This window comes from Coregonus clupeaformis, chromosome 7 (genome assembly GCF_020615455.1).
Source record: "Coregonus clupeaformis isolate EN_2021a chromosome 7, ASM2061545v1, whole genome shotgun sequence".
NCBI classification, from domain to species: domain Eukaryota; kingdom Metazoa; phylum Chordata; class Actinopteri; order Salmoniformes; family Salmonidae; genus Coregonus; species Coregonus clupeaformis.
Window position 1 is genome coordinate 34,537,660 of NC_059198.1, and position 15,226 is coordinate 34,552,885.

Sequence of the window (15,226 nt, forward strand, 5' to 3'; positions counted from 1 at the left end):
AGTTGAGGGGTCCCTGTGTGAGTCTTGAGCTAACCCTCCATGTAGCAACAACACTTCCTGTCATATTGTTTCTCTCTGACTCATGTGAAAGTTTTTCCTCATGCTTTCATAATTTCCTGTCCTTAGAACCCTGCCCTGTCCCTTTCATTCTCAGGACATGCAACTTCCAAATGTTATACATTGATCTGTCTCTTTCTCTTCCTAAGTATCCCTCCTCTCCTCCCTCCATTTCCATCCACAACCCTCGGGGTCTTTCTGATGACAAGCTGTGCAGGTAACTAGAGTAAATATGTTGTCCTCCATCTTAGGTTCATTGTATTCTTATCCACTGCTCTGATGAAGGGTAGTTTCATTTTGTATGTGTCCCCTGTTGCTTGTATTGCTCAAAGATGTCTCTCTCCCTCAGTGTGCAGAAATGTCTGCAGACAGAGGCAGAGTCCTGCCTGGGTTCCCCTGTGTTGTACCAGCTCATTGAGGCCAGTTCTCTCTCTCTTTCTCTCCCTTTATTTCCCCCTCCCTCTCTCCCTGTCCCTCATTTTCTCTTTCTCTCATTCTCTCTGTTCTTAATTGAAATATTTTAGTATTTAAGAACTGTATTTGTGATATTATAATTAGAACTGTGAATCGAGGATGCCCTTTGTCCTGATTTTTTAAATTTAGAAATGTATAAATAGAGATGAATATCAAGTACCTGACTCGGTCCCTCTTTTCTTTTCTCTGTCTCTCTCAGAAAGCCAAAGATATCCTGACGGAGAGCAATATTCCCCATGGGAACTGCGTCATCTGCCTTTACGGGTTTAAGGTGGGCTGTGTAATTAGTATTACCATTAGTCCACACAAGATGAAAGTTTAAACTAGTCTTCCTGTTTGAAACTCTCTGTAGCCCATGTTTACACCAATCCAATGCTTTTGAAAACCATGAGGGGGAGTGAGCAAGTGGACCCAAAATGGGACCGCAGCATTGTGTGATGTAAACCTTGTCCTCCCCTATGTCTTTCTGGTCTGTCCCAGGATGGGGAGGCGTTCACCAAGACCAGATGCTACCACTACTTCCACTCCCACTGCCTAGGCCGCTACATCACCCACTCTGAGACTGAGCTCCAAGAGAGGGAGAAGGAGCTGGAGCAGGACAAGACACGGAGAGGATAGACGATGAGGTGAGATCAAGTATCCATATGCAGCGGCGGAATTGAGGGGGAGCGCCTGGGAGTTCCTGAAGTGAAACATACTTTTTTGGGGGGAGTCAATGTTTTTTGTTTTGTTATATTCCTGGAGATTTTACAGTGATGATTCACTTTGTGGTCATTTTGACTGGCGGTTCTTTCTTTCTCCCTCCCCCTGTAGGAGCTAACGGTTGTGTGTCCCATGTGTAGAGAACCTCTGATTTACAATGTTGACCAGCTCCTGTCTAATCCCGCCCCTAGCTTTCCAAAGGTAAAGACACAATTGCACACACTGACAACATACTGTACTCTTGTAGCTGTTCTTTTTTCTCTACAGCACTGTACTATATATTTTTTTCATGGCTTGCAATTTTATCTACACCACTTACTTGAGGGACACAAAACCCCTTAAATTGTAGTGGCTACTATTGCAAATAAATCCATGCAATTGTGCTGACCTCTACTTCACTCAGCTGGAGGGAGTGGTGATAGGGGTGGCGTTCCGGCAGAAGTGGGCTGAGCTCCAGAACCTTTTGGAGCGTCAGAAAGCAAAAGGCGGGATTATCAACACAGAGGCGGAGTCTAACCGCTTCCTCATACATATTAATGAGGTAAGGAAGCAAGGTGGGGCTTAGAAACAAATATTTGCTGAAGTGTGTGTGTGTGCGCACTTTCCTTATAATGTATCTTAATTAAACAACGTTGCGACTTGTTTTTCACAGCCGCCTCCCGACTCCGACAACGTCAGCGCTGACGGGGACGCCTCTCCCAGCCAATCACTGCCCTCCCTTCCCCCTGCCTCCACCAATCAGATCACAGCACCACAGCTGCAGCACGCTGGCCACTCGCATCGCAGGGGAGGGCCAGGTCACCAGTGCCGGCACCAGGGGCCGCAGGGCCACTTCAGGGGACCCAGGAGGGGAGGGAGAGGCAGGCCCCACACCCACCCAGGGAGACCTGTCCCCCCCACCGACCATCTGGACAAACTCTCTCTGTCCTCAGAGAAACATGACAAATTCCACAGCGCTCCTCCTGCCAACTCTCACGACGCAACAATCAAAGCCAGACTTCAGGAGAACTCTAGCCACCCGGAACTGGGACAAGCACAGTTAAGCCAATTGGAGAAGGAAGAAGGGGAGGGACGTACGGAGCTAGGCCAACAAGAGGCTCCAGTTCCTAAAGACGGTCAGCCAATAAGCAAATCAAGCCTGGACACTTCTAAAACGGACATCCCACCTAGCAACGGCATGGAAATGGAGGCTGGGCGAGGCCATAGGGAGAGGGGAAGGAGGGGCCCTCGCCGTTCAGCGCAACAGCCTGACCAATGGCAGGAGAGGCATTTCAGAGGAACGGACCAATGGGATGCTCGGGGGGGCGGGTACCATCGCTACTGGAACGGGCGAGGTCAGCAAAGCAGGGGAGGTGCCAACTGCCCCCGTAGCAGAGAAGGTGGGGCTCACATGGCTGGTGGGAGGGGCTTCCATCAGAGAGTGGTAGAGGGAGAGGTGGGGAGAGAGGGTGCTGCTCTATGACAAAGGGACAAAGGAGGAACTAAGAACAACTATGTCTGCACTTCCATTTACATTCTCGACACACCTAAAATAAAACTGCACTGTCTGGCACCTAAGTGAACCGGTGTGTCCTGCCTTCTTTCCTATTGCCGTTTGAATTGTTGTCAGTGGGCAGTTGTTTAGTTTATGCTGAAGCATTCTTTTTGCTGCATAAGATACTAACAAATGACAGGCCACATTTGTCTGAGGGAACATACAGTACATTTATTATTGACAGAAACACCTCAACAACATATTTTCCCCCATCCTCTTCCTTTTTTCCTCCTTCTTTCCGTCCACCTCTTATTTCTGCATACCTCCCCTCCCCCTGGGCGTCCAGCCTCACCCCCAGCCCAGCATCAGTAGGCTAGTCATTAGTAGTAGTAGGCCGGGCGAGAGAGCCCCCCTGCTGGAAGTCTGGCCATTGCTAATGCGGCCCAGTGGGGACACTGACACCCCGGGGGATGCGTAGACGTGGCGCCCGTTGAGGCGCTGCACTGGCCGGTAGATGTCTCTGTACTTCAGGGTTTTAGGAAACAGCTCCACCTGAGAGTGGGACAGGAGTATGAAAGGATTAGCTTAGGCACTGTACATTATTTATGAGGGATACCTGGAGAAAATCACACCTCTGAAATAAAAATGGATGGCCCTCCCTTTAGTAAAATAATATATTTTTACCTGACCCTCCCTGAACACTTGAAAAAAAGTGATCCTCCCCTATACCCCAAATAATAATTAAATGTGCACTATGCAGAAATCACTCTGGCATTTCCTGGTTGCAAAAATTCTAATAGTTCGCCTAATTTCAGTGACAAAAGCAATGTAGAGAATCATAGGACCATCTAAACCCCTGTGAAATATACTTTTGGTCATGTAGTGTATGTGGACACCTGCATGTCGAACATCTCATTCCAAAATCATGGGCATTAATATAGAGTTGGTCCCCTATTTGCTGCTTTAACTGCCTCCACTCTTCTAGGAAGGCTTTCTACTAGATGTTGGAACATTGATGAAGGGACTTGCTTCCATTCAGCCACGAGTATTACTGAGGTCGGGCACTGATGTTGGGCAATTAGGCCTGGCTCACAGTTGACATTCCAATTCATCCCAAAGGTATTCGATGGGGTTGAGGTCAGTCAAGTTCTTCCACACAGATCTCGACAAACCATTTCTGTATGGACCTCGCTTTGTGCAAGGGGGCATTGTCATGCTGAAACAGGAAAGGGCCTTCCCCAAACTGTTGCCACAAAGTTGGAAGCACAGAATTGTCTAGAATGTCATTGTATGCTGTAGTGTTAACATTTCCCTTCACTGGAACTAAGGGGCCTAGGCCAAACCATGAAAAACAGCCCCAGACCATTATTCCTCCTCCACCAAACTTTACAGTTGGCACTATGCATTGGGACAGGTAGCGTTGTCCTGGCATCCACCAAACCCAGATTTGTCCGTCGGACTGCCAAATGGTGAAGTGTGATTCATCACTCCAGAGAACTGCTCCAGAATTCAATTGTGGCGAGCTTTACACCACTCCAGCCGACACTTGGCATTGCGCATGGTGATCTTAGGCTTGTGTGCAGGCGGCTACTCGGCCATGGAAACCCATTTCATGAAGCTCCCGACGAACAGTTATTGTGCTGACGTTACTTCCAGAGGCAGTTTGGAACTCGGTAGTGAGTGTTGCAACCGAGGACAGACGATTTTTACGTGATACGCGCTTCAGCACTCGGTGGTCCCGTTCTATGAGCTTGTGTGGCCTACCACTTAGCGGCTGAGCCGTTGTTGCTCCTAGATGTTTACACTTCACAATAACAGCACTTACAGTTGACCAGGGCAGCTCTAGCAGGGCAGACATTTTATGAACTGACTTGATGGAAAGGTGGCATCCTATGACGGTGCCACGTCACTGAGCTCTTCAGTAAGGCCATTCTACTGCTAATGTTTGTCTATGAAGGTTGCATGGCTGTGTGCTTGATTTTATACACGTCAGCAACGGGTGTGGCTGAAATAGCTGAATCCACTCATTTAAATGGGTGTTTGAAGCTGGTGTACAAAACCTAATGTAAAAGACGCAAAAATGAAACTTAAGATCAGGAAGCATAGAAATAGCGAACAGAACACATCTACCGCTTCTTAGACTTGCTTTCATTGAGAATGACAGATCTATAACTCACATTTCTATGTGAATTTGGTCAGTCGCCCAAAAGGTAAATATTGCAGCATTAAAACAAAGTGGATAGCAGAGAACATGTTTACCCTCACTCCTAGCACAGACCAGAGCCTTAGATATGCAGTTTTAGAAACTGTTCTTCGTTTTGTAAGCATTACATGGGAAAGTAGCCAGAAGGTTGTGGATTTGCAGACCACTGCAGACAAGGGTGAAAAGATCTCCATTATAATAAAAGCACTGCATGAATCCAGTATATCTTATTTGCGGTCTGAGAAAAAATTGCCTTTTATAAATGCATTTCATGCAGTTCTACGTCATTTTACATGACTGGAGACGAGCAGAATCTTTTTAAATTCCACAACAGAGCATGACAACGAATGAGTGCATGCTGCAGCACCTGAGATGTTTTGATTTCTATACAGGCTAATATTTAAAAAAAAATAGGATAGTCCAAGTTTGGAACAGTGCTAAAGTTATCTATCAACAGTAAAAATGTAGCGCAACAGAACCAGTTACAACTGAAGTATCTGATCATCAATGAATTTGAGAAAATTACAATTGTGTTTTAACACAACAGCCGCATATCATCAGGTAGGCCTATATGCACTTGTAACTTTCTGTTCATTTGGGAAACTATCATTTTTCTAATAATTGTATTCCATGATATTGTTACAAAATAATTTGTGTTGACTGATTAGGGCATGGGAATATAAGAGTAACTGCTAGGCTAATTTAACAAACTAGGCATGCATAGCTCACCGCATTATCAGATCCGGCGCCAGGATAAAATGACTTTGTTTGAGGGAGTTCTTGCATCAGAATTATATTGAATTCTGCTTATATCACGCTATACCACAAACATAAAGTTCAAATACAGAGACAGACCACAGTGCTTTTGAAGTGACAGGTTGGTGTGAAATCTGTAGCCTATCTCCACTGTGCTGTATCAGTGTAAAATAGGGGCCTTCTAGCAGTCCTAAGGACAAAGATTCAGCAGGAGGCAGACAGTGTTGGATTTATTTACACAGCGCTGGTGTTCAAACGAAAAAGCCTCTCATCAGGCAAAACCTGTCTTAACCAATAAAGCACAGGTGGGGTCTACCAGGCTCAGATACAGCTTCCCCTTGAGTTACCCAAAAGTGAACTAACTAGAACATCCCCAAACCAGCACTTAAATACATTTGCCCCCACCTATTCTTGGCGCGCAGGCCAGGTATATCTATGCACGCTAAAGTGTGCGCGTTCACGCAAAATTAAACACATGCTCTCCAACCGAAGACAATTAAGAAATTGACAGTAAACTGGTAAATGCAATTAAATAAACCAAAAGTTATTTATCACAAGTGTTGCGCAGTTTGCAAGCACTCTAAACAACGTTTCCACTCAGGAGAATGAGAATGCTATGAATGTATATTATATTTAATGAATTATCAACAATTCCATAACCAAACATGTTAAATTAATGGGGGAATATTTTGGGATTAACAGTAACTTCACTGATGAATATATATTTCACGGGGCATTGATAAACATTGACACAATGAAACAAATAGTGTGCACGAATTGGCGGGAGTCGTGCCTATAGCACGTCTTCGCCACACACCCCTCCCCTTATCCTGGTTTTGAACTTTTTAATTATGCACGAAACACGTTCCTCACACATAAGCAGTAACCTCAAACATTTTCAGGACGTAGCAATGTTCATTTCCCCTTCAACTGAAATTCTTATAGTTCAGTATTTCTAACCACCCACCTTGAACGCACACACTACCCAAACTAATGGACATGTGACAGCAAGGCAGAATGGCACATTCCAAACGAGCACTGGGTACATGATACATATTGACCAATAAGGGTATGTCCATTTGGTGAATGTAGATTGGCCGAGCAAATAAAGGAACATCATAGCAGTTGCCCCGAGGCAGATTAACACTTTATAATAATAATAATATGCCATTTAGCAGACGCTTTTATCCAAAGCGACTTACAGTCATGCGTGCATACATATTTTTTTTGTGTGTATGGGTGGTCCCGGGGATCGAACCCACTACCTTGGCGTTACAAGCGCCGTGCTCTACCACCAGCTACAGAGGACTTTGCCCCTCAACGCTGTCCATTAACCTTTTGGCGATGAGGGGCCACAAACTTCCCTGCATGGGCCTTTGTTGAAGCAGGTAAGGGAGTATTCTCTCCCGAACTATGCACAATGGACACTGGGGTTGTCTCCAGACCCCCCCCAGCAGTGACACAACTTCCCTGCCACACACAGGAACATTTTGTGGTGGAGTCATTTTCTCTCCAAGCCTGGGGAAAGGGTCAGAGCACACCCTCTCCTCTTCAGGCTCCAGCTAGGTCATAATCAATTCAGTGTCAGTCAATGTCGGGATGAAAACCTCACACACCTCATCATAGGGCAGACACTCCTGCAGAGCGCCCCCCATAGGAACAGCAGAGGAGCAGGAAGGAGACAGTTCGGCCTCCAACACGTTGTCCTCACCAGGGCCCGACTGGTGAACTTGACCCCGCCCTTATAAATCTAAATAAACTATTACAGGTGGAGGAGTTTCATGTTATTCACTTAGCCTACCACAGAGATGAGAAGTGTTTTTTCCTGCTTTTTATGGAAACCCAAAGGAGTCATACCTAACTGCCCAGTGACTTTCCATAGCCCCCCTACACACACCACGGGGCGCTCCGTCCATTGTGCTGACAAAAGCGCAGCGGAGATACAGATTTATTTTGCGGCACCTGTAACTCAATAATTTTAACTTTTTTGCTATTTTTATATAGCAACATAAAACTAAAACTGAGGGGGCACAAGTTTGAACTGAGGGGGCTAAGCCCCCTTTAGCCCCCTCGTGGAGCCGGGTAGGCTCATGATCATCAAACCAAAGACTTGCCAAACTCGTGTTTATAAAAGTGAATGACTGTGTGATGGAAATGTTCTTGTGTGTATGAACGTATGTTTAGCACAATGCTGCTTTTCTAATAACCAACTTGGTTGGGTTCATGCGAGTGACTGATTGATTGTACAAAGGAGGAATCCACACTATCACTGATAAGCAATTTGGCAGTACGCCCAGAACATCGCTCTGGGAACTAGAAGGAGTGATGATACAATATCTCAGTTTCAAGGTAAGAAGTCTATGGTATCAGTCAATCTCATGCAGGAACCAACCATGCTTATATGACTTGTTTGTGTAGCAGTATAAAGGGACTGAAAAGGGAATGGCCCTTTTCAGAGTTTCATCAGGCTTGTATTGAGTTTGTGAACCTCTCCGGTCGTGATAATAAAGATTGCTTCATTTACTTTGAATTTGAGTCCTTAGTGGTAAATTTCCACGACAACTGTATAGCCTAATAAGGCATTTTTCGTTTCATTATTATTTAATTCTAAGTAACAATTTTTTTACATTTCATTTTATACAGCCTAAATGCCTTATAGGCGTGTTGTTGAAATGCTGAACGCTCCTGCCAGCCTGTAGCTGTCACAAATACATCACAATTTATTTCTTAAAAAACAAAAAACAAATGGCAGGCTATAAAATGGCAGGCTATATATAATTAATCTATAATTAATTTCCTTCTACCTGACTTGCTCCTGCCTGATTTAGAGTTCGTACAGTGTTTAATAGCCTGTTGAAATGTTGAATGTAAAGTGATAGTCACAGAATCACACAATACTGAACTTCCCAAGCAAAGTACATTTTTTTGTCTCCTTGGCTATAGAAGTTTGTAGCGCAGCCTCTGAATATCATAGACACAAACCAAAGCTATCCCATATGTATCAGAGTCATGTCTTTCCTCTGCATTTTACAGCTTGTTTCTAGCATAAAGCATTGTGGACTAAAGCGTTGTTATAGATCACTTAATAATCAGGTCCATTTAATTAAAAACAAATCTTCACCTAACAAGGGGTAGGGCCTTTGATTTTAGCCATTTATCCTCATATACATACCCCCTCAATTCGAGCCCTGGTTTTAACTTAACACACAGAGCCCTTCACTGACACTGAGCTATTTAAGGAGTGCATGGTAACTGAAGGAATTGGCTGACAAAATCTATAGATAGTAGACTATAATTTAATCTGTCAAACAGGTAGGCATACCTCTTATTTCTTGAATAGGAAGAAATAGGCTCCAACACAAAGCCCTCTTGTTGCTAGTAGCCTAAAGTCAAATTAAAATGAAGACTGTTTAAATGAATTAGGCCTTCTCGAATTAGCCTACTTTCAGCACCAATGCGCTGTCCATCTCCGCAGCTGCCGCTTCATAGTAATGTAAGTTATGTAATTACTCGAATTGGCTTATTGTGAGGTCAATAACTCTGATAAATAGCTTCATTATGGGCAATGAAACATAGTGTTTTTATTAAAATAAATTATAGCATTAGCATGCGTACCCCCGGTCGTCCTTCTCATCATCGCGCTCCCTCTCTCAAACTGAACAGGACATCAGTAGGCCTAGTCCGCACGCAGATATTTAATTGTTTGGACAAATACTGTTTATTGCGGAAGAAGCCTTTGACTTGCTTCCTGAAGTGCCACCGTATACAGCACAGCCATTGGTTAGGCAGCACAAATGAATTTACATCAGCAAGAGCAGAGCAAGGCAGGCCAGGGCTCATTATTGGGGTAGCCTAGTTTTATATACACCATCCTGTTACAGGAGGGGGTCGCAGTTCCATAGCGACCCACTAGGTGTCATCCTCCGACAACCTTAGGCACCTCCTCACTCACAGTCTGGACTAATCATCATCCTATTGGTGTCGCCTGTGTCTACCTGTTCACCTATGTATTTATGCCCTCACTTCCCTGTGTTCCCTTGCTCAGTTTTCTCTGTTAGTTTCTCTATGTCAAGCAGTACTACTCAGTGTCTGATCAGAGACCTATGAACAGGTACTTGAGAAGTGTTCTCCCTGTTTCGTTTTTTGTTTCAGTCTTAGGGAGTATTTTGTATTTTGGCTGTCAGACGGTTTTTGGAGACTTATTTGCTCCGCCTTTTTTTTATCGTGATAAGTCCGTTATTTTGTATTCTGGCTTCGGGACCACCATTAAAGATCCTTGTTTCACCAGCTCTGCCTACTGCCTACTGTATATCCTGCAACGCACCTGGGTCACACCTCACACCAACCCTTCCACCATCCCAGTACATTTTCTTAGAAATATAACTTTGCCCTGTGCTTATCCGAGCATGCTCTTCGTATAGCCTAGGCCAGCGTTTCCCAAACTTGGTCCTGGGGACCCCAAGGGGTGCACGTTTTGGTTTTTGCCCTAGCACTACACAGCTGATTCAAATAATGAACTCTTCATCAAGTTTTGATTATTTGAATCAGTTGTGTAGTGCTAGGGCATTAACCAAAACATGCACCCCTTGAGGTCCACAGGCCTGAGTTTGGGAAACGCTGGCCTAGGCCTATAGCCTATAGTATAGGCTATGGATCACTTGATTGAGACCACACTAGGCGCACTTGATATTGCGCATCCAGCAGAGAATCAGGGATGAGGGGCAGCATCGGGCACACATCGAGATATAATAAGTAACTAATTCTAAAACACTGAGCAATATGACATTTAATCTATTACAAATTACATGACACTCCCCTGGACTAAATAAACAAATACTAAACACTCCCTCTGACTAAAATCGAAAAAGTACGACCCTCCCCCATTTTCCTCTGGGTAACTATTGTGTACATTTCGACCGCTCCCTTAGGGTTCTTCAATGACTCAGGAAAATATAATTTAGCTGCACACTCATCTTTCATTTGACATATATTTTACTCAGGAGAACGCTTGTTGGAGTGTAATCCAACCTAATGCATCAGTGTGGCAATCACACTCAACCAGTCGTCAAGTCAGCCCACCACCACTCACTCACCCTCAGCGGGGTTGTAAGAAACCGGAAGCATACGATTTTCAGGAAGGAGAGGTGAAGACTCAAACCGGATACTTCCTGTTTCTTCCAGCTCCGCTCAGGCTTTTCTTTAAACCTGCTATGTTAGGTTACCACTCACTAGATCTCTCCGTATTTTGATTGGCTCTTCAAACACGGTCCATACCACCGCTTCATCGCAGGTGGGGGTGGTCAGAGAACCCTGGTAGCGGTAGAACTTGGTGAGGTCCACACTTCCTAGCAGATCACTGATGGATAGTGGCTGCACTATGTCAACTGATGAACCTGAGACATAAGGAGAGGGGCTGTAGTATGAAAAATACTAGTAACATCACCATCAAGAGGAGAAGGCTCTCCCATTGTTAGTGCCCTAAAAGCAATGGAGGTTTCACTTTGCTCTTGCTCTCGCTGTCTCTATCTCTGCAAATTCAAATTAGCTACATTGTCATAAAAAGACCGAACATAAGTACTTTAAAGCTTGCTGGCACCACTGCTCCTCACCCCTCTCTGTTATATTTTGCAGATATGATGTCAAAGTCCTCCAGGATTCCACATGCCATGGGTCGCCTGTCACCTGGAATCCATGGAAAGTGTTGATGATAGCATGGATAACAAGCAATGAAGGCTGGTGGGAGGAGCTATAGGAGGACGGGCTCATTGTAATGGCTGGAATACATCAAACACATCAAACACATGGTAACAACGTGTTTGACTCTGTTCCATTGATTTCATTCCAGCCATTACAATGATCCCATCCTGATAACAAGGTATTCTGCCATAACTCCTATTAATAAGTCAAGAATCATAACTCTGTCATATTACTGTCATCATCAGTGTAGAACTGTTGTGACATAGAGACGTACATCTATGAAGAATCCAAACACTGCTATCCTCTCCGGGTCAGTCTTGGCATGCTCCATCGTCAAGCCTTCCTTCAGTGTGACAAGATGGATCTGAAACCCAACACAGGAGAAAGCTAAATTAGCCATGGATGGAGATAGGTATTTGGACTTGTGGTTTTACTTAATTCTCCATACTGGCCAATGATTATAACGGCGATCCAACCATTAATTCAAACATTGTTGTGCCCCTGGCCTGAGAGGATGGAAGTTCAATACGTAGCTAGATGTAGAAGGATAATGTTAACTAGCTAACGTTGCACATTAATGGAAGTTAGGCTAGAAATCAGAACCATGGGCAGCCACATCATATTTAGCTTACGTCGATTGGACTAAATTGGTTTTGGTATCTTTTAGTTGTCACTGTATTACACTAAGCAGAGGAGATTTGATGATGTTGAAATGTTGAAGTTGAAATGGTGCTGGAATAGTGGAGGCAGCTTCTGTTTTCTTTGCGACTTGCAGTAACTCTCTGTGGTTCGAATCCAGGCTCTGTCGTAGCCGGCCGCGACCGGGAGACCCATGGGGCGGCGCACAATTGGCCAAGCGTCGTCCAGGGTAGGGGAGGGAATGGCTGGCAGGGATGTAGCTCAGTTGGTAGAGCATGGCGTTTGCAACGCCAGGGTTGTGGGTTCGTTTCCCACGGGGGGGCAGTATGAAAACAAAAAATTAATAATGTATGCACTCACTAACTGTAAGTCGCTCTGGATAAGAGCGTCTGCTAAATGACTAAAATGTAAATGTAAAATACATGCAATATGCTTTGTGGACTTCACTGGACAGAGGTTACTATCTGGTTTTGTGATAAAACAAAGGTGTGGTTGAATTTATTCTGCCACTGTCTTCTTATTGTCTCGGCTTTTAGGCCTATATATCACGGTCGCAAGGCATATGAATTAACAGGTTATACAGCAAACAACGCAATTATCACAACACATAGGTTGTAATATGGCTTTTTTAGGGGAGAGCTTGGCTTCCCCAGTGATTTTACCCACGCACCGCTACTGCACACTCACCCGCTCTCTCCTAGTACAGTATCTCACCTCCATGGGGTATCTGACTGAATCCACTGTGTGCTCAGAGCCTGGGTGGCACAGTGAGTCGCCTCCCCAGTGGAAATGCATCATGCCGGCCATGTAGGCATGAGAGAGCCCCCCTCCTCTCACCTCCATCAGGCCCTCCTCTAACACACAGCTCACTGGGAGGACGAAAATAAGTTGTGGTATTACCGTAATATAAGTTAATATGGTATTGTGTATTCTCTAACAACTGTTAATGAGAAAGTGATACCTGTGTCCTGAGCTACTGAGATTACTTTAAAGAAGGCTAGACAACACATGTCCTACAGACACACTATAAGGACAGGACCAAGGAGATTCAACACAATAGTACCTGTGTGTCCATTGTTGGTGAGGAACTTGATGCTGTGTGGATTAGTGATGTCACTGAAGGTGAGGTTGCGGAGACTGTGGTCAAAGGTCAGCTGGATAGTATCAATGTTGATCGGCGACTGTCTGGCCCCCCCACACTGAGAGTTGGGAAGGGAGGGCCAGAAAGAGGGGCTGTCCTCTAAAGGAGAGAAAAAGAAAGCCTCTGTCAGTTGAAATGTTTGCTAGTCTGGTGTTTGTGTGGGACAGCACAGCTATGAGATGACTGAAGAGTAATGGACTGAGGTGAAGTCAGAACTAGTGAAGTCTTACCACAACCATTGTGGCACCAGGGCTGGTCTGAAAGAAACACATTTGAAAATACATATAATTCATATAAAATATATTAATATTTATGAAACTTTTTTTAAAAGTTGTTTTTAAAGGCTACGCACCTGCTATGGCTAGTGAACAGAGAAAGAGCATAATACACACAGATGTCTGAAAAGCAAATATAAATAAAATGTAGCATAAAGATGCATGAAACTATCTTTGTTATCTCTACAATTAGATTTCTGTCAACATGTAGCCATATCAAGATCCCTAAGTGTATGACTTTAAAAATGATTGCTTACCCACTTGTACACCATCGTTTCATAAGTTGAATTAATAACCACATTAATAGTGAAAATACATGTTTTTATAGGCCTAGCTACAGTAGCCTGCATTGCCCAACCGCCAAAACGAGTTTTCCCGCCCAACGACTTTTCAAGGCTATGTGGAACGTTATAAACCGGGCGTAGTGCTGGGGGAGCACGAGCCTCACCTTTTTCAATTTGAGAATACATGGAAAATGTATTCTGATCAATTCTAAATAAATGTTTTATCTAAATTCACCATGTCTGCCTTGATGTTGATAAAACTTCACCGACTCCCTCTTGCGCAGTGGAACCTAAAACGATATGTGACAACTTGGTTACGGCGACGTTCTGCAGAGGACACCCAAACCAGAGTGGCCACGGCAAAGCCCAAGAGCATGACCCTCTCTGGAAGTTGCTGTAGCCCTGCATGGGATATTTAGCCTACAGTATATTGGCTATTGGTTGAGACGCAGGGCCCGTTAGCTTGGTATGTCAGGATGGAAAATTGGAAATTGGGCCAAGTTGGAGGTAATAATGCATTTAGGTTATAGTTTATTGAGATGCATAAATACACCACACGAAAAGCTTGATTTTATGGCTGTTTTAAAACGAATTTCCTGCAGTTCTATGTAGGCTAGTAATGATTTATGTTCACTACTTGGTCAATTGATTTGATGATCAAATCTATGCAAATAAATTATATGAATTGATAGTATTATTATTATTATTACAAATGGGAGATTATCACTTCTCACAATGGTGCTCGTTTAGTAAAGTTAGATCAAAGCTGAATCAATGTCTCGCCACATCACATAACATTCATCAGTATTTTACATAACAGAACCTAATATAATAGCATAGCATAGTAGGCCTATAACGTTAATGTTCAACACTACTGTTACGCCAAAAACACCTACTTTCTAATATGATTTTAAGATGGTTAGCTGAAGCTGAATAGTCCCAAAAAAATGTTTTAGCATGCGCCAAAACTCAACAGAGCCACTAGGCAGGATATATGCTTTGACTGAAACAAAATACAAGAAAGGCTAATAGTTTGATAACACCATCTGCTCTAATTCCCTCACGAAACAGTAATTCAAGAAGATCAAAATGCATAGGTATTCCCATGAAACTGATTGAGATCAATTAAATGATTGGCATGCAGATGCAGTTTCACCGGTAAAACGTGAATAGGCCTAATTATCATTCACGATTGACAGTGATGATGGCCTATTTTGTAATGAGGTATGCCTAACTTGGTGTTTGAGGGTATTAAAAATAGAACATGTTCTTGAGACAATATGTGTGGGCATTGGCAGACGTTGCAATTGGAGTATGCACTTGATGCATATTCTATAACAAGGCTCTCCAACCCTGTTCCTGGAGAGCTAACATCCTGTAGGTTTTCATTTCAACCCTAATCTAGCGCACATGATTCTAATAATTTACATTTATACATTACATTTGAGTCATTTAGCAGACGCTCTTATCCAGAGCGACTTACAGCTTGTTTATTAAATGAATCAGGTTAGTTACAACTGGGGT

The 15,226-nt window shown here is 43.8% G+C and overlaps 2 protein-coding genes across 2 annotated transcripts; one reads left to right on the forward strand and one right to left on the reverse strand.

Moving 5' to 3' along the window:
* Window positions 1–243: 243 nt before the first annotated feature.
* On the forward strand, window positions 244–2,795 carry LOC123491229 (E3 ubiquitin-protein ligase RNF25-like). The gene is given in 6 exon segments (XM_045221378.1): window positions 244–274; window positions 407–802; window positions 1,012–1,167; window positions 1,345–1,434; window positions 1,637–1,774; window positions 1,886–2,795. Coding segments are annotated over 5 exon segments (1,320 nt in total). The 5' UTR covers window positions 244–274; window positions 407–676; the 3' UTR covers window positions 2,696–2,795.
* Window positions 2,796–2,852: 57 nt separating this feature from the next.
* On the reverse strand, window positions 2,853–13,816 carry LOC123491221 (putative carbonic anhydrase 3). Its single transcript, XM_045221351.1, has 9 exons — window positions 13,676–13,816; window positions 13,496–13,541; window positions 13,374–13,400; window positions 13,066–13,242; window positions 12,717–12,871; window positions 11,638–11,727; window positions 11,276–11,348; window positions 10,896–11,059; window positions 2,853–3,259 (listed from the first exon to the last, which is right to left on the reverse strand). Exons 1-9 carry the CDS (start codon window positions 13,766–13,768, stop codon window positions 3,056–3,058), a joined length of 1,029 nt encoding a protein of 342 aa, XP_045077286.1. The 5' UTR covers window positions 13,769–13,816; the 3' UTR covers window positions 2,853–3,055.
* Between the last annotated feature and the right edge of the window lie 1,410 nt (window positions 13,817–15,226).

Coding starts and splice junctions, on each gene's coding strand:
- LOC123491221 (XM_045221351.1), bottom strand. CDS start 13,768: ATGCAGGCTACTGTAGCTAGGCCTATAAAAACATGTATTTTCACTATT. Junction 13,542..13,675: donor AAACGATGGTGTACAAGTGG/GTAAGCAATCAT, acceptor TTTGCTTTTCAG/ACATCTGTGTGTATTATGCT. Junction 3,260..10,895: donor TCAAAATACGGAGAGATCTA/GTGAGTGGTAAC, acceptor TCCCACTCTCAG/GTGGAGCTGTTTCCTAAAAC.